This window comes from Chelonus insularis, unplaced genomic scaffold (genome assembly GCF_013357705.1).
Source record: "Chelonus insularis isolate UGA/USDA-ARS -01 unplaced genomic scaffold, ASM1335770v1 contig_135_pilon, whole genome shotgun sequence".
NCBI classification, from domain to species: Eukaryota; Metazoa; Arthropoda; class Insecta; order Hymenoptera; family Braconidae; genus Chelonus; species Chelonus insularis.
This window is the reverse complement of record NW_023276376.1, coordinates 1,528,462-1,550,770: the sequence shown is the minus strand read 5'-3', so window position 1 is coordinate 1,550,770 and position 22,309 is coordinate 1,528,462. Positions and strand designations below refer to the sequence as shown.

General features: G+C 30.8%; 7 protein-coding genes across 8 annotated transcripts; 3 read left to right on the top strand and 4 right to left on the bottom strand.

Moving 5' to 3' along the window:
• The first annotated feature begins 187 nt into the window (after window positions 1-187).
• Window positions 188-10,404, top strand: LOC118074499 (uncharacterized). Of its 2 annotated transcripts, XM_035095742.1 has the most exons (7): window positions 188-416; window positions 511-2,067; window positions 6,411-6,861; window positions 6,948-8,024; window positions 8,180-8,257; window positions 8,346-8,525; window positions 8,655-10,404. In XM_035095742.1, exons 2-7 carry the CDS (start codon window positions 1,364-1,366, stop codon window positions 8,694-8,696), a joined length of 2,532 nt encoding a protein of 843 aa, XP_034951633.1. In that variant the 5' UTR covers window positions 188-416; window positions 511-1,363; the 3' UTR covers window positions 8,697-10,404. The 2 variants fall into 2 exon arrangements, with proteins under 2 accessions (XP_034951633.1, XP_034951634.1); XM_035095743.1 differs by lacking the exons at window positions 188-416; window positions 511-2,067 and adding an exon at window positions 4,144-5,262.
• A 536-nt stretch (window positions 10,405-10,940) lies between these two features.
• LOC118074506 (uncharacterized) lies at window positions 10,941-11,842 on the bottom strand. The gene is made up of 3 exons (XM_035095757.1): window positions 11,703-11,842; window positions 11,212-11,637; window positions 10,941-11,139 (listed from the first exon to the last, which is right to left on the bottom strand). The coding sequence occupies exons 1-3, from the start codon at window positions 11,775-11,777 to the stop codon at window positions 11,047-11,049; spliced, it is 594 nt and encodes a 197-aa protein (XP_034951648.1). The 5' UTR covers window positions 11,778-11,842; the 3' UTR covers window positions 10,941-11,046.
• A 63-nt stretch (window positions 11,843-11,905) lies between these two features.
• Window positions 11,906-12,799, bottom strand: LOC118074507 (uncharacterized). The gene is made up of 2 exons (XM_035095758.1): window positions 12,625-12,799; window positions 11,906-12,539 (listed from the first exon to the last, which is right to left on the bottom strand). Exons 1-2 carry the CDS (start codon window positions 12,721-12,723, stop codon window positions 12,051-12,053), a joined length of 588 nt encoding a protein of 195 aa, XP_034951649.1. The 5' UTR covers window positions 12,724-12,799; the 3' UTR covers window positions 11,906-12,050.
• A 118-nt stretch (window positions 12,800-12,917) lies between these two features.
• Window positions 12,918-14,390, bottom strand: LOC118074503 (ribonuclease H1-like). The gene is made up of 5 exons (XM_035095754.1): window positions 14,229-14,390; window positions 13,911-14,144; window positions 13,633-13,821; window positions 13,217-13,481; window positions 12,918-13,138 (listed from the first exon to the last, which is right to left on the bottom strand). The coding sequence occupies exons 1-5, from the start codon at window positions 14,330-14,332 to the stop codon at window positions 13,055-13,057; spliced, it is 876 nt and encodes a 291-aa protein (XP_034951645.1). The 5' UTR covers window positions 14,333-14,390; the 3' UTR covers window positions 12,918-13,054.
• A 283-nt stretch (window positions 14,391-14,673) lies between these two features.
• Window positions 14,674-17,460, top strand: LOC118074502 (protein phosphatase PTC7 homolog). The gene is made up of 5 exons (XM_035095753.1): window positions 14,674-15,415; window positions 15,927-16,106; window positions 16,399-16,597; window positions 16,685-16,941; window positions 17,308-17,460. The coding sequence occupies exons 1-5, from the start codon at window positions 15,190-15,192 to the stop codon at window positions 17,355-17,357; spliced, it is 912 nt and encodes a 303-aa protein (XP_034951644.1). The 5' UTR covers window positions 14,674-15,189; the 3' UTR covers window positions 17,358-17,460.
• Window positions 17,461-18,145: 685 nt separating this feature from the next.
• Window positions 18,146-19,817, bottom strand: Der-2 (Derlin-2). The gene is made up of 7 exons (XM_035095756.1): window positions 19,661-19,817; window positions 19,453-19,553; window positions 19,275-19,340; window positions 19,006-19,173; window positions 18,592-18,714; window positions 18,354-18,520; window positions 18,146-18,280 (listed from the first exon to the last, which is right to left on the bottom strand). Exons 2-7 carry the CDS (start codon window positions 19,543-19,545, stop codon window positions 18,178-18,180), a joined length of 720 nt encoding a protein of 239 aa, XP_034951647.1. The 5' UTR covers window positions 19,546-19,553; window positions 19,661-19,817; the 3' UTR covers window positions 18,146-18,177.
• Window positions 19,818-19,899: 82 nt separating this feature from the next.
• On the top strand, window positions 19,900-21,917 carry rdgBbeta (cytoplasmic phosphatidylinositol transfer protein 1). The gene is made up of 7 exons (XM_035095755.1): window positions 19,900-20,268; window positions 20,416-20,522; window positions 20,671-20,819; window positions 20,911-21,007; window positions 21,087-21,158; window positions 21,234-21,488; window positions 21,555-21,917. Exons 2-7 carry the CDS (start codon window positions 20,472-20,474, stop codon window positions 21,804-21,806), a joined length of 876 nt encoding a protein of 291 aa, XP_034951646.1. The 5' UTR covers window positions 19,900-20,268; window positions 20,416-20,471; the 3' UTR covers window positions 21,807-21,917.
• The last annotated feature ends 392 nt before the right edge of the window (window positions 21,918-22,309 follow it).

The following is a 22,309-nucleotide window of genomic DNA, read 5'->3' as shown; positions in this document are numbered from 1 at the left end:
TATTAGTTGTAAAAAAAACTTTGAGTTGACTTCCTTTGAAATTTTTTTAAAATTCGCGCAGTGGAAATTTTAAAGTGGCACCATCAAGCGGATATTATTATAATTAACAAACATATATCGAACTCCTCCCCCTTCTTCATGCGGCAATTACGACTGTTCAATTGTACCCCAGGACAGAGGTCACTAGCCCTGAGTGCATCGGAGTTTTGCCGACGAAAGTAGCGGTATCGTCGCTGACCAGTCGCGATTACAATTATCGTTGTCTAGGCAGTGTCACACAATATTTAAATGATTAAAGTTCCATTAAAAAAAGCGCAATAATTTATTCAGTGGATGGGGAAGTTTAATTGAGATACATGAAATCAAAGTGTTGCGAAAATCTTCGAAAGTCTTACATCTCCTTAGAATCATCTCCGGTTCGTCTGTCTCCTTCTTTTTCTTTTGCTTCCATTTTCCTTTTGCTAATTCATCATTCATATTTTATTTTAATTTCTTTTTTATTCTTTGTAGATGTTAATAGTTAACATTTAACAAAATAGAAAGGTTATGTTGACGCAGCAGGACGCAAAAGCTTAAGATAGAAACAGTTTTCAAAGTGTCATTGACCGAATAATGGAATAATTATTTTAATTCATCATAAAAAATGTTTTGTTTGATAAAGAAATCATTCAAGATATTTAATACATAATTACAGTATCAATATAAAGTTATTGAAGTGATGAAGTGAAATACGAATACAATGTTCGTATGTTAAATTATTAAAGAAATCAGCAATTTTAAGATGATCAATAAATATATTAAATGAATTTCAATGGATTTTATTGCTCTTAAACGGTTGTCAATGTGTGAATGTATGTCACAATATCCGTGATTACTTAATGAGACAACAAGTGAAAGTTTTTTGAGATTTAAAAAAAAAATCTGTGATCTACAGTGTTTATGAGCGTAAAAATAATAAAACGCCTTGCAAATGATTTATCAATTACAATTGTTAAGTATGTTCAATTTTGAAGAGTGATAAATTATTCTGATTCAGTTCTTGTGAACATTTTATACAATTGTTCCAAGTTGGAAAACTTTCTGGTTAATGTCATTGAAAAAGAAAAACCGAGTAAAAACAATACCTAACCTATTGGACAATTTATAAGAGGAATAAGCGGAGGGAAAGAGGATGTTGCAGACGTGGACGAATTATCGGCAGAGTTGGCATCTATAGAACAGCCGATAAACTTAAAAACTCAGCTGGGAAGTTTTCTGGAGAAATATATTGTAGTTGTGTATCACTCGAGTTATTTGTATCACGTGTGGGACTTACCGAACTTAGATCTAGAAGACTGTGAAATGTAACCAAAGATTATAAGGGATGTCAGAAAATCCGATAATCAGCAATCCCGAAGAGGGTGAGAACTTTTCTCTCACCTCTGCATCACCAACAGTTCTTCCGAATAAAAGCCCAAATGTTGAACGATGTCGTAGTACTGACAAAAAACTTGAGCAAAATTGTAAAGATTCTTCTGAGTTTTCAAAAAATGTCCAGAAAGATGCAAATTTATTAACACCTCGAAGGTCTTCTCAGGAGTTTGATGAAATAAATGATTCAACAACTTTGGAAGACTCAAATACTCCTCGAGCATCTCCATGTTGTCGAAGAAAATCTGGACAAGAAGAGATATTGGATAAAATCCTTAATACTGTACCATCCGAAGTAAAACTTGACGATGAAAAAATTTCGCCTAAAAGTCCTGAAGATACTTCGATAATAATCAATGAAAAATGTTTAGAGCAAGAACAAACATCCTCAATAATTTCTGATAATAGAAGTGAAGTTGATGATTCTGAAGTTGGTATCGTTGGTCCGGCAACAGCTGCTGAAAATGTCTTGAATGATGAAGAACTTTTAGACCCATCAAAGGATGAAATAAGAGACAACCCAGTAACAGAATGGATCGAACGTTCTTCACTTCATAAATCTAAAAATATTCTAAAGGATATTTCTATCCAGCAACAGCAATCTACGCGGAAGTCTCAAAGAATCGTGACAAGTATCATAAAACGGAGTATAAAATGGTGAGTATTTTATTAAAAATCTCAATTTTGCTTCTTGCATTTTCAGAGATATTTACGCGGGCAAAGCGCCGTAGGCGGTAGTGTTCGTCCTCGACAGTAAACGATGTTCCCTTAGTATCTGGATGATGATGTGAGGGGGAGCAAAAGAGAGAAGGAATGAGAAAGAGAAGGAGAAAAGATATAGACGACATAGAAGGGATAATCCGAACGGTACCATAGAAACGGTACCGCGTAGGCCAGAGTCACAGGGTTGGTTGTTACGCACCACATCCACTATGTGTACCACTGAAAGATTGAGAGAGATGGAGATATTGGAAACTGAGGGAGAGTGTAATCTGGCTTCAACAACTACCACTAACCGCCATGGTTGGCAACTCTGATGCCGGTTGCCTTTCCTTTTTTCCCCCCGTTGGACTCTCGAATTTCTCGAAGCAAAGAGTGTGGAGATGAGGGGAGACCCTTTGTCCTAAACTGAACAAAACTAAGAACAAGCCACGCCAGATGTGCCTTCATCTTTTACTTTTCTAAAACGTCTTCTTATAGCATAGAAGATATATTCTTAATTGGTTTTCAACTTGTTCTACAATTAGTTTCTTCTTAGAATTATCAAAATCCTATTAATTTTAAAGATTGCATCTAGAAAAATCAATGGTTAGTTAGTAAATTCATGTAGTTTTCATATTGCCAGCAAACTGTACAGTTAGGTTCACATTATAAAGGTCGCAGTTTTGGTACCTGGAAACCGGCCGGGGAACATGTGTTAGACATGAATGAAAGGGACTACATTAAAGAAGAAAGTGAAAAAGCAGTAAAGATAAACGATAAAGACACTGTAGAATATAAAATTTTTAATTGTGAAACAATATCCTAAATATCTAGTATACCCGTATTTCTCCTGTTCTCCAAACATTTCCTCTCTACATCCAGTCGTTCATTTACTCAAACCTGGTAGAAAGGGTGCGAGAGAGACATAAAACGGGAGTAAGCAGGGGTGGCTTGGACTCTTGGGTTCGGATCGTGTCGGGTATTGATCCTAGCGAACGCAGTGGGGTAGCCCGGACCCCACCTCAAGGATGACGGGAGGCTCCCCTTCTTTCTCACTTCTTCCCTTGTATATTTGTCTCGCTTTTACATTCACGTGACCAGATAATGCTAAGAGAGACCAAACAATATATTAGAGGGATAGATCCGATGCCACGTGAAGCACGTATACGGGGTGGTTGCCCTTCTGAAGGGTAGAAACGTGTGTGCACCAGAGAAATATCTAAAAGACTCAGAAGAGAAATATTTACTTTTTTCATCATTTATTTTTCTACAACTAATGAATAAAATAAAATGCCAATATTGCAAATTAATATAAGAGCAATATTTTTTAGTAAAAACCAATAGCCTATGATATGTGCAACAGATGCCCTTCACTTGTATTGCAGGTTTGTCCATCTGCAAGCACGTTCAAGGTCATAAAGTTTGTCTAACTTGATTCTTCTCTAATACTATCAGCTCGAGGATTGTTTATGGGGGATGGCCGAACCCCCTGAAGGATCCTGACACTTGCAACTATGCCACGTCAACCTCCATCTCACTCTCACTCTCTTTTTTCCCCCCTTCCTTGCACTTCCTCCTCCCGTAACTCTGTGACGCCCTTCGCAAAGCTCGCACCACCATTGGTTCACCGATTCATGGTATCTCGCGCGAATACACGAGGCGAACACGCAGCTGCTACCACTGTCGTCGTCCTCGCCTTCTCGTGCATTCCCTTGTTGACTAGTTTCTCTTTATTTATCTGGACCTGGAGAGTTTTGTCTTCAGCTCTCCAAGTGTATCATCGATTATATCTTAGTTTGTGCCATTCTAATCTCTGGATAACCAGATTAATTATTTTACTGGTTTCTGTATACCACATCCTGGAAGATTTTATTCAATTATACTATTCATCTATATATACAGAGATATATATGTGTATATACATATCTATTAATAAGGAGATAATCAAAGATAATCAATAGTGTCAGAAAAAATCAAGCCAACATTAAAAGCATTTCTTTCGGACGTTCTTCCCCCTCTTCAACTTCAGTAGTAGACTCAAGTGTCGTGTCCTTCCTTCGAAGCAGGGCGGTACCGATGCCCTTTCGACCTCTCGCGGTCGCAGAACGTACGAGTGTTTCCGTCTGTCGCGCGCTTCTCACTCATCCGCGGGATCTCGACTAGACGCTAGGTGTTTGTGTACTACCTCCTGTAACCATCATCCAGTGAATAAAATAATGATTATCATTATAAATAAGTGTAATTATTAAACAAAAAAAAACAAGATTCTTGTTGTGTTTAACCTTGTGACAAAGATCTTTTAAGTTATGACGCATAAATAAAATATTTTTTTATCAAGTGTCAGGATGTATAAACAGTGAATTTCAAGGATAAAAACAACATATGAACATAGCACCGGTTATTATGATGTGCTACCAAAAGTGATTTTGATGCTTTCTATAAAGATGGCGTAGTGAATGAAAAAAAAAATGAAAACAATATCAAAATAAAAAATTCGTTCATAGATGTCAGATGACTTTTTATATTTTCATAACTTGAATATATTGTGTTAGAAATAAATACCAAAATGCCACAGTGTGCAGTAGCAACATGTCGCAATAGTCATCGACGTACTCGTGGACGTCGTATTCGTTACCATCGATTCCCTCAGATACCGGAAGTGCGTTCGAGATGGGTGCGCGCGTGCGGTCGGACTCCCCTCTCCAATGGCGACATACCCTTCAACATTCAGACAGCGCGCATCTGTTCTCTTCATTTCACCAATGACTCATATGAGAAGGATATGGAGCATCTAGTGCTTGGGCTTCCGGTGCGCAGTAGACTGCGTCGAGGAGCAGTACCAACAATCGGCGTCCCTGTCAATGTCCAACCGGTAACCAAGATGCTGGTGGAGGATGCCAAGAGATCTATTCTCAAGGTCGCGCATGCTAAGAGTACAGCTAGCAAGAAGAATGTAGATCGAGGTGATGCTGTTGATAAAGTTTATTATCGAAACCATCATTCTGTAAATTCAAAAGCTAATAATCGTAAAAATGAAGAGGATAATAATGAAAAATTGAGTGATTATGCTGATGAGATGGAAAAAATGGTTGATCAAAAGATGACGGGAATTGATGTTCTACTAGCTCTTGGATTGAAACCTGCATCTCGGTGAGTCTCTCTCGGCATCACATGAAGGAGAACGGAACTCACGACCTTGAGGTGTTACGCGTATAACAATTAGGTCGAGGTTTTCCTCTGAATTGCGCGATAGGTGATAAGACGTCTAAAGAATCTCTCTACAAAACCTTGAGGATTATTTATTTATAAGAATAAATTTTTTTCTTCACTTTTTATTTTATATCAATGGAATAATAGTACCATATATTTCTGAAGGATAATAATATAATAATATGAATTTTTCGTGACCTATTCTACAGCTAAGTTTTGCTGATGATCACTCGTAACTTGCTTTCGTCTTTGACCTCCTCCTTCTCTTACTGCTGTTCTACCAGTACAGCTAGTTGCTCTACTACTACCTCCTTTCCCTTCACTCCTCTTTTAACCGATGCAGCAACGATGGCGTAGAGCTCTAGTCGCGATTAGACCTGGCCACTGCGCGTTTGTCACTTTTTCCCTTTCACTTTCTTGCACTTCTTTTTTCTACAACACTCCTAAATTACGGTTTATCAATCATCATTAGTTTCATATCACACCTTTTCGTATGGTTGTTATAGTAATTTTTTATTGTAAGTATTATAAACAATTAACTTTTTTATTCATTAATTTTATTTTTGACGTCATAACGAAAGGGAAGTTTTCCGGGGTGAAATATAGCAACGGGAGAAGATGACACCAAAACGGCGGGAGTGCGGCGAACGACACCAATGAGTGCAACGAACTTTCTAGTTGGCGGCGCTGTTAAGCTCTGTAGCGTTTCTCTTTCTTCATGGTTTTATCGCCGATCATTCTGTCTTGTACATTTTGCAAGAGCGCACACTCAAAGATAGTCTCCACACACGTAAACTGATGTCAGTGATAGAAACAGGGAGCCTACTCTTTCAACAGAATGCGTTAACCCCACGCGGTCACCTTCTATTCTAGAGCATCAACGATGCTTCAGGGGCGACGGTTACCTCTTAAGCTCTTTCTCTCTCTTATTCTCTCCCTTGCCTCTTTTATCTGACCCTTCTCCCCATCTTTTAACGTCTGAATAAACGATAGTCCAGTCGAATAGTTTAGTACTATAGATCATTTTACTATCGTTATTATGATTATTATAATTCTTAGTTGAATTATTTTTCTTCTTTCATTTTTAGTTTAAATAAAATGCATGCCATGGACTGTGGTACCACAACACCTGGAAATGGTAAAGATATGGACAAAAAAAAAGACGATGCTGGAGATTCACCAAAGGTACCACAAAATCGCCAAAATGGAGCTGCGTTGCCAGAAGAAACTGCAACCGCGACTTCAGCCACAACAGGAGGTAGGGTTAAAATTGAAAGACTTGCTGCTGGTGGACCAGTGAAAAAAGAAAACCACTCAGATGATGATGAGGATTACATTGAGGTTAAAAAGAAATCAAGAACAGCGGGAAAAGAAGCAAGAAAAAGACGCTCTGTTGAAGAGACATTTTCAACTAACGGAAATCCCAAAAGAACATGCTTTGAACAGAGAGAAAGGTTCATTGATTCTCTTGTTGGCTGTGAAAGAATCAGCGCTGAAGAGCTAGCAACTCGAGCTGAAGAATTACGTGCTGAAGTTCAGGTTATTTTTTTTAATATTTATATCATTTAATAATTTATAATATTTATTAATTGTATAAATAAATTAATAAAATGATATTTTGTTAGGCTTTAGATGAGCTTGCGAGAGCCAAAGAAATGGAGTGGAATGAAATTCTAAGTATGAGAAAACTTAAAGAAGAGGCTTATTTAAGAGTAGAACGTAAAAGACAAGTTATGGGCTTCCTAGAGAGTAATAATGGACAAATGTCTGATAGTTTACCTCCAGCAAGTCTTTCTTTGGTTCCTGAATGGGAGGAATCAAGACAAGATATGAGCCAAGATCGTACTCGAAATACTCAAGAATCTGCAAATAATCCTGAAAATATTCACGAAGAGAGAATGACTACAAGATCGCGCTTAGAAGTATTAAGAGAAAATTTACATGCCACTGAAGACGATACTGTTTCTATTGTCACTAAAAGTGATAATGAAATAGCCAATCTTAGCCAAAAATCACAGAGAAGTACATCAGGTTCATCCTCAAAGCCTGGAGGTGAAAGTGGAAGGAAGCTAAGACGATCGATAGAACAACATTTAGATAACCGACAAATTGGAGAAGGTAGACAGGGCCCTATTGTTGATGTTAAATCAATTATTGCTGATCATCGTCTCAGACATCCTGAAACGGTACCTAGAAGAGGTCGTAGAATGAGAAATTCTGTCAATGTTCATCTTGGGACTGGTGGTGCAATGGTAGAAACAGGTCATGGTGATTCAAGACCATCAAGTACTGATTCTTGTAAAAGTAATTCAAACATTGGTGATCAAAATCCTATGAGCTTTAAGGATGTTCTTGTTCAATTTGCAAAACTTAGTCAGCAACAAGGTGAACCTATGAAAACTCCTCAAAATTATCCTGATGTAACATTACATCCTGTCGCACCATCCGCAGTTTCTATAAATTCTAATGCCTCTTCTCAACAAACGGGATCTCTTCTTCATGGTATACTGACTAAAAATCAATCTCCACGACCTACTACATTTTCGCCAACTCTTGCCAGGCTTTTAACTGCACCTGAAAGAGAAAGGAACTCTTCATCATCAACAACTATTGGTCAACAAGGATCTCAATCTCAGCATCTTATTCAGGCATACCAAGGAAGCAACCCTGTTTCGATTAGTGATTTACTCTCTTCTTCCAAGGTAGTTATTTTTCGTTAATTTATAGTTAGATTCGTTTAAATGCAGGATTTCACTTATTTTCTCTAGTATTAATTGCAAAGTTGAGAAATGGATGATTATATATTTCTTAATTTTTTTATCGAATGGTTGCATTCATTTTTAATTATTTTCAATAGGCCAGAACAGAAATCACTATAACTCCAGTGGTCAACCCTCAAATACAATCGGCTCATCCTAACAATGTTGTTCATGTGGTAAGTAATTATTATATTGAAAGAATGATTTCGGCATTTATATTTTTGGTTTTGATATTCTATAAGAAAATTTTATCAAAATTGATAGGATGATGTTGAAGAAGAAAACTCGTTAGCAGAAGAAAGAGATAGTAGGCGAGGGTCTAGTGCTCGTGATAATAGAGAAGATAGAGATACTCCACCACGATGTCAAGGATGTCATGAACGTGCTGCTCAATTTGTTTGTGCGGGCTGTGGAAACCAATGGTATTGCAGTCGTGAATGTCAGGTACATGAAAGACAGCTTATTATTTTTGGATAACCTTAAAATTAAAAAACTGAATTAATTTTATTCTAAATTTTAATAATTGATAAATTTTTATTATTGCTAATTATATTATTTTTATTCTTTTTTAAGGTTTCGGCTTGGGATGAACATTCGGAGGTTTGTTCCGGCTAGCATTAAACATTAATTTTTTAAACAATTCATTGAAACAAAAATTAATAAATAATTAAAAATAAAGAGTAATGAGAAGAAAATCCGAATGAATCGGAAATGAATCTAGTCAAGGGTAAAAGAGAAGTCATGAAGTAAAATTTTATATAAAATGACGATTGCTGTCGTCTTATCGTTGACAAGGGTATTAATTTTATTTTTATGGCATCCCGTCGACGAAATTACCCAGACCAAGGACCACAATATCAATTTTTTTCACTAATGTTATTATTATATTTTCAATTTGTCAAAGTTTTATGAATTTTTCTAATTATCAAATAACAGCTACAAAACCTCAATTACTTCTATATATAAAAGCAATTCACTGATGTATTTTTTACATTATTTGAATTGTTTTTTTTTTCTATTTTATAAGAAGTGAGATCAACCGGACGAAAAATGACATTTTGCATTTCTGAGATAATGTTCTCGGTGTTTTCAGAAGACTTATAAACTATACACTTATGTGTAGAAATGATTTGGATTATTTTTTTGTGGGCATATTCGTTACCAAGTCTAGAAACTAAATATAAAAAAAGAAAATAATTAAACATTTAGAAATTTGATGATACTGTCGGTCATTCTTAGTTTTTAATAAGACTTTTGTAAACTTTGAATATTTTTAGATAAAAGAATCGTTGCAGTTGGTGTTATTTATCCAGTAACAATAATTATCTCATAATAATTAAAACAAAAATCAACAAATACGTTTATAAACTTTGAGACTATTAACGATTGAGATGAAACAAATCTGTAGCCTAATGTTCCTACAAGTATAATGCAATCTTATAAAAATATATTTTTTCCTTTTACGACGCTAAACCAAAATAAATTGATGTTTTTAATCCTTAAATACAAATTTGATTTTAATTTCCAACATTTATTTTTTACAAACCAAAATTTTCAATCATCTTAAGTCAAATATATGGTCATTTATTATATTTACTCAGAAACCTTTGAGCTTGTAAATGTTTAATGTTAATCCAGAGGCAACAGTTGATTGAAGCATAAATTTTAATCATAAAATTACGCTGAGAAAATACTGATATTTATTTATATTGAAGGAGAAAATTTTTCTAAAATAATGTTATTAACAAAAAGAATCTGCCATCATATTATCTTCAATTGGATATTCACATAGAATAGAACACCGTTTTTATAGTTTCATTTGTTGTTGCTAATATCACAGAAGACTTTTCCCTACACTAATAAACATTAGATTTTTTTAATATTAACATTCAATCAGAACACAATTCGTTGTTAATAAATTATTTTTATTTCCAATCGTCGATAAAATACATTTCTGTTGATTTTTAACAATAAAAAAAGAACTAAAAGTTACTGCGGAATGAATGGATTTTTTTTAATTGAGAAATTTTTTTTATTGATACAATTCTACTAAATCAATTATAAAAAAAAATAATGAAAAATTTTCCTTCCTTATATTAGTAAGCTAGTGCATTAATTGTTAATAAAATGATTAGATTGATGGCTTGCAACACATAAAAATTGTATGCAGAGTTGTACAGAATAAGTTCAAGCTTATTCTCCACTTCATCTTTTAAGTGTAAAACGAAATTATAAGAAAAATACTGATATACTAATTTATATAAAGAAAAAATTAATTTTTTGTCATTGCAATTGAAAATAATAAAAAAAGAAGTAAAAGTAACTTGATTTGCATAGAGTTTTTTTTTACCATTCAATGTCATCATTCCATGACAGCTCGAGTTGTCAAAATAAAAGAGTAGTCTGAACTGGCGTTTGAATGATGCCAGCTATCACGTCACTTAATTAAATATACTGATTGTACTAATTCAATAACATTTAAAAATTATATTTTATTCATTCAAATGAAAATATGATGTCCAATTTACCACCAAATATTGTAGAATTTTATAATTTTGCAAGATTAGCTGGAATAAATCTTCCACCGGCAGTTGTGAGGTTAGAATATAAAATAATAATTCAACGACTATTTATTAATACTATTTTTTTATTTTTATAGAATAATTTGTGAATTATTATCTATGCAAATACCTCCTGATGATATATATAGATTACTAAAAAATATTTGTTTATCATCTATGAAGAAAAAAACAGTTGGTGACATGCAATAAAGTGTAAGATCATTTTAAAGTAAGCAGATTTATTTTTAATCATCATTATTAATAATTATTTGCAATAAACTATGCAATACAAAGAAAAATTGTATTTGTAACGATTAATTGAAAATATTTTTAAAAACTTATAATGTAAAAGGCAAATGTGTAATAACATTAAAAAATAATTAGTATCATGAAAACATAAATTTTTAACCAGCTTTTCGAGCTCTAAAATACAAAGCAAGGGGTTTTTTGAAAATTCCTCTGCGTTTTCGTCTTTTGTCAGTGCTGGGACATGAACGCTTTAAAAAAAGAAAAAAGTTATTTCTTACTGAAAATATACTAGTGACAATAATATAAAAATGAAAACTTACCTCAGGACAGAGATCTTTACAAACTATGGCAGAACATTCAATTATATATTCATTTGATTTAGAGTCAGGAAGTTTCATGACTTGTAAGTTTGTCTGAAATGTTTTAATTTCTTGTTTCCACTCAAAGTCGCCGATACTCTCATCTTTTGAACATTCATTACATAGTTCTTTCGTGTTCATTTTATTATCTTTTTCGATCATTATACACTGTTTTACTCTACCGTTTTTATAAAATTGATCGGAATTCACTTTAATATTGAATGATATTGAACTACCATCTTCAGCTTCAATGATATTATTTCCATCATCGTCAGTGAATTCTATATCTGCAGATAGTGCAGAATCTGACTCTTCAGGTGGTTTTTTTATATCTTTAATAGTTATTTTAGCTGTAGAATAAACGTTTCTTACATCAGGATCGCTTGACTAAAAATAAAAACCATTAAATAAAATAATGAAGTATAAACATAAATTACATAATATTAACTTACACTATCAACCGTTGAAAATATTACAGAAATTACAAATACGTTTATTATAAAAAATAAACTTGGATATTTCATCATTATTTTTTAGAATGCAATCTAAGTTAATGGAGAAAGAAAAATGAATTACACTGAAATAAAATTGCAAAAAACCTTTTTTATATGCTACATTCAAAAATAAAATCACAAAAATTTTATTTAATTTTATAAACAAGCACGTACATAAATAAAATCAATTTCGATTAATCACGTTCGTATTCTTATAATGATAAAAAAAAAAATTTGATTAGTTTAATTTCGTCAATTGATAAAAATTTCTAAAACATTTTATAAATCTCAATTGTTTTAAAATAATTATTCTGATGGTTTGACAAAAGACTTAATCTTATTGACGTAAGTTTTCAAATTACAATCACACAAAACATTGTTAATTGTTTTCCATAACTGCATAACGTTTTGATGTAGATTATGTTTTATATCTTCAATGGATGCTGTAATTGGTGCGGGAGTTGATGGTGTTGGAGTTGTTGATGAAAGTATGCGAATTTCAGCTTTTGCTTCAACTTCATTCTCGTTATAGTCACATTTTATGTTACGAACAATTTTTGTCCCGTTTAATGGTTTAATAACTGCAATAACATCAACAATATTATCAGTTTTTGGTGCACATGGTTGATGCAGTACAGAAAGTGTTGGGTTTTTAATATCTCTATAAGTTTTTCTACAAGTGTTCTCTTTTTCATGTCCTTTGATATAAATACTTCCCGAAAACGGTTCATTTTGAAGTAATTGAAATTCAATAGAATCATCAAGACATTTTTTTTCTATTTTCACTTCGTCAGACTGAAAAAAAAAATTTTACCTAATTAAAAAAAATTAGCAAACTTTTATAAATTTATGAATTAAGTTAGATTAACTTTATACATACTTCAGATTTCCCATAAGTTGAAATAATAAATACGCTGAATAATATAATATTTAAGTATTTTAACCGTATCATTTTCACTCGACTGTCTTCCAGCACCATGTATCGTTTACTTTTATATTACTTTCATGCAATTAACACATACATTCGAGCAATGAGTTTCATATTTTACGAAAGAAAACAAATATTAATTAGCAAATTTTTTTAGAATTGTTTATTCAAAGAAAATTGTATATGGAAATTCCTGTTTATCTTAATATATTAGCATTCAAAAACATTTTTTAAATATAATTTTTGTTTAATATCGTGTAACCTGCACAATATTCAATGTTATTAAATGATGATGATGATGCAATTAATTAATATAAGTATTGAGTAATATATATATGTATATGTATATATGTGTAGAAAAAAAAACTTTTATTTAAAAATATTATGAATATTGTTCTGCTCCTTTTCTGGCTAATTTATCAGCCATTTCATTGCCATGCACACCATGATGACCTCTGACATGCAACTATAAAATAAAAAAAAATTCCATAAATAATTGCTAAATACTTTTCACTTTTATTAATTCAATGAGAATAAAACTTACAAATTCCACATCAAGAGGTGCCAGTGCTTCTTCCATTCTTATTAATTCTTCTTTGTTAATAACCGGTTGATTTTTAGCAGTTTTCCAACCTTTAGCTTTCCATTTTGGCATCCACTTTTCTTGACAATTAATTAAAAATTCCGAATCTGTATTAATCCTAATTTTTTCCATACCATGTCTCTTAGCTATATTAGCTGCTTCTATTACAGCTTCTATTTCTGCACGGTTATTAGTTGCCCTACCATTTATTGGTTTAGATACATTCCTGTAAATACATAATATAAAACTTCAAAATAATCCTGTTTAAATTTGCCCTAATCTCATCATATAAATAATTGTTATTAAAAAGATAAATAACAGTTCGAAAAGTTTATTAACTTAAGACTTATAATTTTTTATTTATGAATAATTCTTACTCAGGATGATTATCACCAAAATAAACACCTATACCAGCTCGAGCTGATCTACGTCCATTGTCAGAACAGGCACCATCAGTGTAAATATCTACTCTTCCATCTGCATCTCTCATAAAAGATTGCGATGAAGAAGAATTATTATAATGTGAATACCTTTTAGATTCTTCTTTATTTTTTTCAGCTGATGGTCTGTAACAATATGATGACAAATCATTAAAAGTCAAAATACTAAAATTGACTGATAATTTGATGTTTAATTAATAAAAAAGAATATTTACTTGATTTCAAAATATCCTGTTATTAAAGATGTCTTTCTTGATACTTTACTTACTGGTGCTTGAGATCGAGAGCTAAATGTTTTAGGAGGTAGAGAACTAGACGATGCTTGCTTTCCTTTGTGACGACTGGAAGAATTTGTGTGCGTTGCAATAAAATCTTTGGCTTCAGATTTCGTAGAAAATTTTTTGAATACAGCGCCCGGAAATTTGTTTACTTGATCTTTGCATTCATTCCTATGAAATAAGTAGATATTTAATAAATATTGAATGAAATAATTGTCATCTACATACAACATTTGTTTATAGTTTTTTGTTTACCACGTATCGTAGATTCCTGGACAACGTCCGTGAGCAACAGCGTAATAGTTCATTTTTGTTAACGATAAATTCCAGAAGAAATATCGAAACAAAAACATACCCATCTGTTTTGTGTGTCAAATCTTTCATAATCAGGAGGGGGAACTTCAACTCATAGACTATATCTATAGATTTATTCAATATAGTATAATGTGATTATACTTGCTTTACTAATAGATGTCATTAGTGATAAAAGTGAAATTCAAATATGAATCAGAAAATAAGCAACATAATATCGATATTGAATAATAAAATAATAAACAAATAGAAATATTTCTTATTGTAATATATGACAAGTTTTTATTCCACATATGACTGGAAAATATGCATAATAATACTCGATAAATGTTTTTATAGAAAGGATAATCACTATCAAACACGACTCGGCGTTGAAATAGAATTCCACCATCATTGGACGGTAGTGTTCTGCGCAGTGCTGGGTTTGGATATCTTTGCACCTTTAACTTCTTATATATATTAAATTTTATTTGAGATTTGGTGTGGAATGGTGTGGAAAAACACTTTACATGTGCTCATTCTTTATTTCGTGTTGTGGGATAGCCAAATAATAATAGTCTAGTATTTATAAAAAAAGACAATAGAGTCAATAAAAATTTCTTAATCTGTGAAATGCTTTGACCAAAAATATATCCAAAAGATTAATGAATAATTGAAGCATTGAAAAAGTTTTCTCAATGTGTTGGTTACAACAAATTCCTATGAGTTACACAAATAGATATGATTTTATTATATACCATTAAATTTTTAACCAATTGACAGTTAGAAGAAATCACGTTCATCATCCGTCATTCTAAGGATTAAAGGTCAGTAAGGGATAAACGAAACACTCCACGAAGCATTGGTAACCATTGACAATGTATAGCTAAAATGTATTTTATCAAGTGTTGAAAATTGTTATAAAATGCAGTCCATTTATTGGACTGGGAGACTTCTCTCAAGGGCACTTTGGAATGGTATATCAAATTATTCTTCATGTGCGGATCCAGCAATTGTAAAAAAGCGAGAAGCATCCTTAGTATCAGCAGTATGTGGGTTTCCCAAGGATTTAGCGAGGGGACGAATGAAGAAAGGACAGTTTGGAGATGATGCTTGGTTCACTGCTAAATTCAAAGCTATTGAAGTTATTGGTATGTCACATGTATTGATTACTACTCATAAATATTCACCAGTGAAATAATCATCTTATTTTTAATTTTAACAATTTCGTCATGTTTATTTAAGTTTTTCCAATATTCAACATATTTAGAAGCTATCATCATGATGTTTATGATCAATGTCAAGAACTTTCTTTTTTTTTATTTTCAATTCCATCGCGAGATCCGGTAGAATTGATAGAATTCAAAATATAGTTATAAAAAAGAAATAAATATGTTAATAATTACAAAATATACAGTAACGACACGTGGTTTAAATTGTGTAATTAAGGGCAACTTGCCAGTAAAAACATCCAATATTTTATAAATTTTATTTTTATCTTTGAATAACTCTTTGATCATGTGAATGTACTAAAAGATTTTAAAGATAGGTTAATCATTTTGGCTTCAGTTAATTTGTAAGAAATTTCATGTAATATTTATACTTTATTTATATTTTTTAAAGAAAAAACTATTTATATTGAGATTATGTATATTATTCTAGGTGTTGCAGATGGTGTAGGTGGTTGGCGTCATTATGGTATTGACCCAGGTGAATTCTCTAGTTCCTTAATGAAGACTTGCGAACGTCTAGTCTCATTAGGCAAATTTGTACCTTCTGAACCAGCAGGTTTATTAGCAAAAAGTTATTATGAATTGTTGGAAGACAAACAAACAATTCTAGGTAAAAAAATTATAGCAATACTTTTTATTTATTATACATTACGAGGAATCTTAATCAAACATTTATAATTTATTGTTGTTTATATTATTATTTCGTCATCCTTACTCCGAAAAATTTTTTGTTATTCTAATTTTGATACTTTTCATCATATATTTCTTTCTATAAAATTTAAACTATTTAAAATCTCTAAACTATTCTCTAAACCAGTTACACAGATATTTAAAATCCAAAGATTAAGAACCATCGTATAGATTAAAGAACATTATAGTATTGTTTACATAATTTTTTTCAGGTAGCAGTACTGCATGTGTAATCGTGCTTAACAAAGAAACTAGCAGTATTTATGCTGCGAATATCGGGGATAGCGGTTTTGTCGTAGTACGAAAAGGCAAAGTCGTTCATCGTTCGCTGGAACAGCAACATTACTTTAATACTCCATTTCAATTGTCATTACCACCGCCAGGACATTCAGATTTAGTTTTAAGTGACAGGTAAACAATTAAACGAGATGATTGAAACCCATACGTTAGCTAAAGTTTTTTAATTATTATATTAATTGGAAATTTTGCTTATAATAGTCCGGAGTCAGCAGACACATCTTCTTTTGGCGTAGAAGACGGAGATGTAATTCTTTTAGCAACAGATGGTGTTTTTGACAATATTCCTGACCAATTGCTAGTCACACAAATGCAAAAAATTGAGGGTGAAAAGGATCCTACTAAAATCCAAGGGGTAGCTAATACAATTGCTTGGATGGCGCGAAGTCTTGCTTTCGACGCAGCTTTTTTATCGCCATTTGCTCAAAATGCTAGAGAAAATGGAATTGATGCCATAGGTATGTTTAATTGTTCTAACTAATACAGTTATTTACAATAAAATAATTTTAGATATAACTTAGTTATTAGTTAAATTATTATAGCTTTCATTTCAGTACAATTTTTTTTTATAATTTAATTTAAAATGACCAAATTAATTGTCATGAGCCTGTTTTGATCTGATCCAGTTAGATTCACAATAGGATCTGTTTGTGTTCACATGATTTAATCACGTGATTAAATAAAAATTGTATGTCTCAATAAAACAATACGTCTATAAGTATCAAATATATAATTCAGGAGATGATACTATTCTGGATCTAATTGAATCGGGTTCAGCCGGAATATACTGAACGACATTAACTAGAAATTTACGATTTTTTTAGGCGGTAAGCCAGATGATATCACGGTGCTTTTAGCTACAGTGGCGATGTAATTAATTGACTCTTTGTACGTACATAATAGTTTTCTTTCTGTCAGTACACACTTTATCTTCATTGTATTATAGCTCATATACAATACATATATAATATGGATTATTACTAGTACAATTATTATAATTATTATTGTATTTCTCTGTCAACATTAAGATGTTCAATGAAAAAAGCAAATGGAAAAATATAGCACATTAAAATGACAAACATAAATAATTTATAATGGGTATAATTTATTTTCTTACATTTTAGTGATTATCCTTAACATACGTAGTTTAGTTTAGTTATTTTTATTTCCCATTGTTTCTTCAGGACGTCAATGGAGTTAATTAAAAGTTATCAAAAAATTATTCAGACTTTTCATTAACGAGAATGGAAAAATGAATGACATTTATTACCATAAAAAAAAATAAAGACAGATTTCATTTTAGACTAGTAATAAAGAGTTGAATAATATAAAAATAAGGAAGATTGAAAAACATTAATATAAGAAGTTTTTATATTTTTTATGATATTATTGTTTTTCTTATTCTATATGAAATTTACTATCTATATTTACAAGATTATTTTTCACTAATTTTTACAAGATCTATTATGAGTACTGTGCGATTTTATAAAGCCATAAGAATTATTAATCTTTTTATCATTACAAATAATCAATTTTTACTATAAATTTATGATAATTATAATTCATTTAAATATATTAGAATAAATATCACTATTCAAATAGTGAATTAAAGCAATTTAAATGCAGCTTAGATATACAAATAAATTCAAAATTCGGAGCCAATAGATTTATCAGAAGTGATTATTTATTCATTTTTACTGTAAATCAGCACCTGCACCCCAAATAAAACCACCGGGTCTATCTTCAGGAAGTGGTGCATAATCCGGATCCTCTGGACGTTCGTCAAATAATTTTTTGCTGTAATGAATACAATTATACGTAGTCATTATTTTGAAAACTAAATATTAATTATTGCTATGCAAAATCTTACAGAATTTCTGGCGTTTTAATTATTCGAAAGCCTCCCCCAACTTGTTGAGGAAACACGTCTTCAGCAAAATAATACATATGTCCAACTGCCATTCCAATTAAATCTACCCATATTACGTTCCCTAAGAGTAATGAAAATCCAAGAAGAACCCAAGGTAAAAAAGGTGCCTGAAAGTTTATTGAGTTTTTATTGATAATTTCTCAATGTTATTGATGACTTTTTAAAGAAAGAAATTTACCCGAAAGTTGAAGATACCAAAGAAGTTCATTCTCACAAAAGGTGTTCTTCGTGACCAAACATATACTAGCATCAATGTAAACGCATGCCCCAAAAACAACAAATTAACAAAGAATGCAAATATCTAATAGTTGGTTCATTAAGGAAAAAAAAATTTTTTAATAAGAATATTTGTATCCTATCCTTATTTATAGCTGTTTTTCATTACATAAAAACTTTTGAATTATCACGTGAATTAAAAAAAGTTGAATATTCATTAAAATCGTCTAATCTTTTTGATGAATAAATGAAATTTTTATATATTATTGTTGTGTATACTGTTGGAAATAGAAATAATTACTCCGAAAATTGGAGTTCATTTTACTATGTAAATTTCATTGAACTAATTAATTTACACCTGTTAACAAAAGGATACTATCATACAAACTCCCCCAAAAATAAACATCATAACGAAATCAGCTGTTTTTCCCCGGAAAGGACCTTCTTCTAACATCCGACAGTATCTGTATGTAAATATCATATTGAAGAAGAAATTGAAGCCAACCGTTCCAAAATACAAAAATGTCGTAATAAATCTCCATATCTATAATGTATAAAATATGATTTGTATTTGAATTATAAAATGATAGAATATTGAATTAACTACAACAATAAACATGTAGTTTATTTTTTTTTTATTCTTACTTGATAATGATGAATAATGGAGATAGGATTAAAATAAAGTTGAAAAGGCGACACAAGATTCAATTGCTGTAGAAAATATTGGCAAAATTTAGTATCTCATTAATATTATTTTTAATTCTAAAATTTTCTTTTATAAATCTGATATTTGTAAATAAATGTAATAACAGATAATACAAACCACAGCAAGAGTCGTGAGGACACAAGCTGTTGTATATGCTCGTGTAACGATGGGTATTTGCAGGTATTCCTGCCTTAAAGATCTAAATGCCATTGATTGTTCTATAATATTAATAATAAGATTACTTCTAATATTCTGACGATATTTTTCTTCTCTATTGTATCATCTAATCATACAAAATTCTATGTTATGATATATGAGACATTACTTTTTCAGATATTCATTACGTTATCTAATTTTCAAAAACGTCCACATCACGTTTATTTTCTGTACTTTGTATTTATTATCATTACTAAATCACTATTTTATCAGTACTGTACTCTACTGTACACGTATAATATTGACACATCGCTGAATTTGTCTTTATAGATGTAATCAAAGTTTTGCCAACAAAATAATACATGCCGGTGGCTTCAAAATTCCCCAGAATAATCAACTTGTTTTACTGGTATTGTGTAATGATGAGTTAAATTCAGAGTGGTTACATCGGTTTCAATAATTTTTGTTGAGTGCTGATTGTACTAATTTGCGAAAAACATGACAAAATATTTATGTCTGATTATCAGTTAATAAAAAATGGAATTAAATCATCTTAATAATCAGAATTAAAGAGGAAAAACTAATGATAATTACTTGACTTGCATTATTATATCAAAATATTGTTTATCATAGGCTTATAGACAACTCTTTTTATCACTCAGTTACAAAATAACACCTGTCAAAAAAGAATTTAATAAACACACATAAAAAAAATTATAAAGTTGAATGAAAACTATGTATATTTTATGAAAGGGAGATAACTCATATCGTAAAAAGGTGAGATATAACAAACTTTTTATAAACTATCTTATCGAAGACAAGTAAGAGTTGTCATTTTTTGTTACTTTTTTATTTAATGGTGTTAATTTGAAGCAATAATTAAATGACATGAATAAGTTTTGAAATTGTTAATTCTTTTTCTAGAAATTTACAAAGACAACAAATAAATAAGTATTATTGGTAAAATAATTTACTGAATCATGGTTTTAACCAAAGAATACCGAATATGTATGCCATTGACTGTAGAAGAGGTAAATTATTTTAAATATTAATTTAATTAACAGCATGTTTGTTTAATTTGATGACTATAGATATAAATTCTTTTCTACAAAAATTTTCTTTAATGTAGCTAAAAATTTAAATTCATTTCATCATTTAAAATTGATATTTTCATTCTAGTATCGAATTGGTCAACTTTATATGATTGCCAGACACAGTCATGAACAGTCAGATGTTGATGAAGGAGTAGAAGTTGTTGAGAACATTGAGTGTGAAGATGAAAAATATGGAAAAGGACAATATACTGAGAAAAGAATTCATCTTTCTAGGTATTTATTATACATTCTAATATAAAATTCGTTGACAAAATAATAATCAATTTCTAAACTGTTGTTTTCAATACATTTTTATATTTTTCAGTAAATTACCGTATTGGATCCAATCTCTCATACCGAGAATATTTTATGTCACAGAGAAAGCCTGGAATTACTATCCTTTCACAATAACGGAATATACTGTAAGACTTTTAGAATATTATTATATTATTTATGTATTACTAGAAAATTATATTAATTAGTTTTTTTTTGTTATTTCAGTGTTCATTCATTCCTAAGTTTCAAATATCTATTAAAACACGTTACGAAGATAATAATGGATCATCTGAAAATGTGAGTATTACATTATTTTTTGCCACACAAGTTTGAATAAACATAACTGAAATTATTTTTTTTTTTATTGCAAAGTGTTTAGGTCTAACTCCAGTTGAATTAATTCATAGAGAAGTAGATTTTGTAGACATTGCTTACGATGAACTTTCAGCCAAGCACTATAAAGAAGAGGAAGATCCTAAATTTTTCCAGTCAAAGAAAACTGGAAGAGGTCCGTTAATTGAAGGATGGCGAGATACAACACAACCAATTATGTGTTCTTATAAACTTGTTCATGCATCTTTTGAGGTTTGGGGAATGCAAACCCGAGTTGAAGACTTCATTCATAAAGTAAATATTAATAGACAGTTATAAGTTTAATTTTAAAGATTTTTATTAATCGCAATAAATTTTTAGTGTATTAGAGAAATTTTATTACTTGGACATCGTCAAGCATTTGCTTGGATTGATGAATGGTGTGAAATGAGCTTAGAAGATGTTCGTAATTACGAGAATAAAATGCATCAAGCAACTAATGAGAAAATTCAGATAAAAAATACTGAAGTTCCTAAACCAATGAATTTATCTACTTCCTCGACGTCTATTCCTTCAAGTCCGAAGAGTCCAACAGAATCTGCAAGCCGAACCTCATGGTTTTCATGGTCCTAATTTTATTTATGTAAGAAATATAGTCATACTGTTTAAACACCAAATTAAATAAATCTACAAATTATTTTGTGGGTTTCTTTTAAGAATTTGTTAGAAAAATAATGATAATAATAACACAATAATCTTGTAAATATTATTTGAAATATTTACATGCAAAATTAAGAATCTTTAATTGAATAAATGATTATGAAAATAAATATAGTTAAATTTTAATATCAAATATAAATTTATTGGATAAAATTTTGTTTGACTGTGATGATGAATATAAACATTGTTATACTGAAAATAAATGTCAGCTAAATACGATTGTATTTTATTTAAAATCATGCATTTTTTAACAATTAGCTGAAATAAAATCGCTGTGAGCTATACTCTTGATGCATTTACGGTTATTATTAATAATTTGCATTATCAAGCTCACAGAAAGTAAAGAAGAATGGAAATGATTTATTTACAGTCATGTAAACTGTTTTCACAAATAATACATGCACAAAAAAATATAA

Excerpts from the sequence above, each read along its gene's own strand:
- LOC118074499 (XM_035095742.1), top strand. The coding sequence starts at position 1,364 with ATGTCAGAAAATCCGATAATCAGCAATCCCGAAGAGGGTGAGAACTTT. Across the intron at positions 8,025-8,179 it reads ATTTACTCTCTTCTTCCAAG|GCCAGAACAGAAATCACTAT; the intron begins GTAGTTATTTTT and ends TATTTTCAATAG. Across the intron at positions 8,258-8,345 it reads CTAACAATGTTGTTCATGTG|GATGATGTTGAAGAAGAAAA; the intron begins GTAAGTAATTAT and ends CAAAATTGATAG.
- LOC118074506 (XM_035095757.1), bottom strand. The coding sequence starts at position 11,777 with ATGATGAAATATCCAAGTTTATTTTTTATAATAAACGTATTTGTAATT. Across the intron at positions 11,638-11,702 it reads TATTTTCAACGGTTGATAGT|TCAAGCGATCCTGATGTAAG; the intron begins GTAAGTTAATAT and ends TTTTATTTTTAG. Across the intron at positions 11,140-11,211 it reads GTAAAGATCTCTGTCCTGAG|CGTTCATGTCCCAGCACTGA; the intron begins GTAAGTTTTCAT and ends CTTTTTTTAAAG.
- LOC118074507 (XM_035095758.1), bottom strand. The coding sequence starts at position 12,723 with ATGGTGCTGGAAGACAGTCGAGTGAAAATGATACGGTTAAAATACTTA. Across the intron at positions 12,540-12,624 it reads CAACTTATGGGAAATCTGAA|TCTGACGAAGTGAAAATAGA; the intron begins GTATGTATAAAG and ends TTTTTTTTTCAG.
- LOC118074503 (XM_035095754.1), bottom strand. The coding sequence starts at position 14,332 with ATGGGTATGTTTTTGTTTCGATATTTCTTCTGGAATTTATCGTTAACA. Across the intron at positions 13,482-13,632 it reads TTTGGTGATAATCATCCTGA|GAATGTATCTAAACCAATAA; the intron begins GTAAGAATTATT and ends ATGTATTTACAG. Across the intron at positions 13,139-13,216 it reads CACCTCTTGATGTGGAATTT|TTGCATGTCAGAGGTCATCA; the intron begins GTAAGTTTTATT and ends TTTATTTTATAG.
- LOC118074502 (XM_035095753.1), top strand. The coding sequence starts at position 15,190 with ATGCAGTCCATTTATTGGACTGGGAGACTTCTCTCAAGGGCACTTTGG. Across the intron at positions 16,598-16,684 it reads GATTTAGTTTTAAGTGACAG|TCCGGAGTCAGCAGACACAT; the intron begins GTAAACAATTAA and ends TGCTTATAATAG. Across the intron at positions 16,942-17,307 it reads AAATGGAATTGATGCCATAG|GCGGTAAGCCAGATGATATC; the intron begins GTATGTTTAATT and ends CGATTTTTTTAG.
- Der-2 (XM_035095756.1), bottom strand. The coding sequence starts at position 19,545 with ATGGCATTTAGATCTTTAAGGCAGGAATACCTGCAAATACCCATCGTT. Across the intron at positions 19,174-19,274 it reads CCATTATTCATCATTATCAA|ATATGGAGATTTATTACGAC; the intron begins GTAAGAATAAAA and ends TATACATTATAG. Across the intron at positions 18,715-19,005 it reads TTGGGGGAGTTTGTATGATA|ATATTTGCATTCTTTGTTAA; the intron begins GTATCCTTTTGT and ends ACCAACTATTAG.
- rdgBbeta (XM_035095755.1), top strand. The coding sequence starts at position 20,472 with ATGGTTTTAACCAAAGAATACCGAATATGTATGCCATTGACTGTAGAA. Across the intron at positions 20,820-20,910 it reads AAAAGAATTCATCTTTCTAG|TAAATTACCGTATTGGATCC; the intron begins GTATTTATTATA and ends TATATTTTTCAG. Across the intron at positions 21,489-21,554 it reads TTGAAGACTTCATTCATAAA|TGTATTAGAGAAATTTTATT; the intron begins GTAAATATTAAT and ends ATAAATTTTTAG.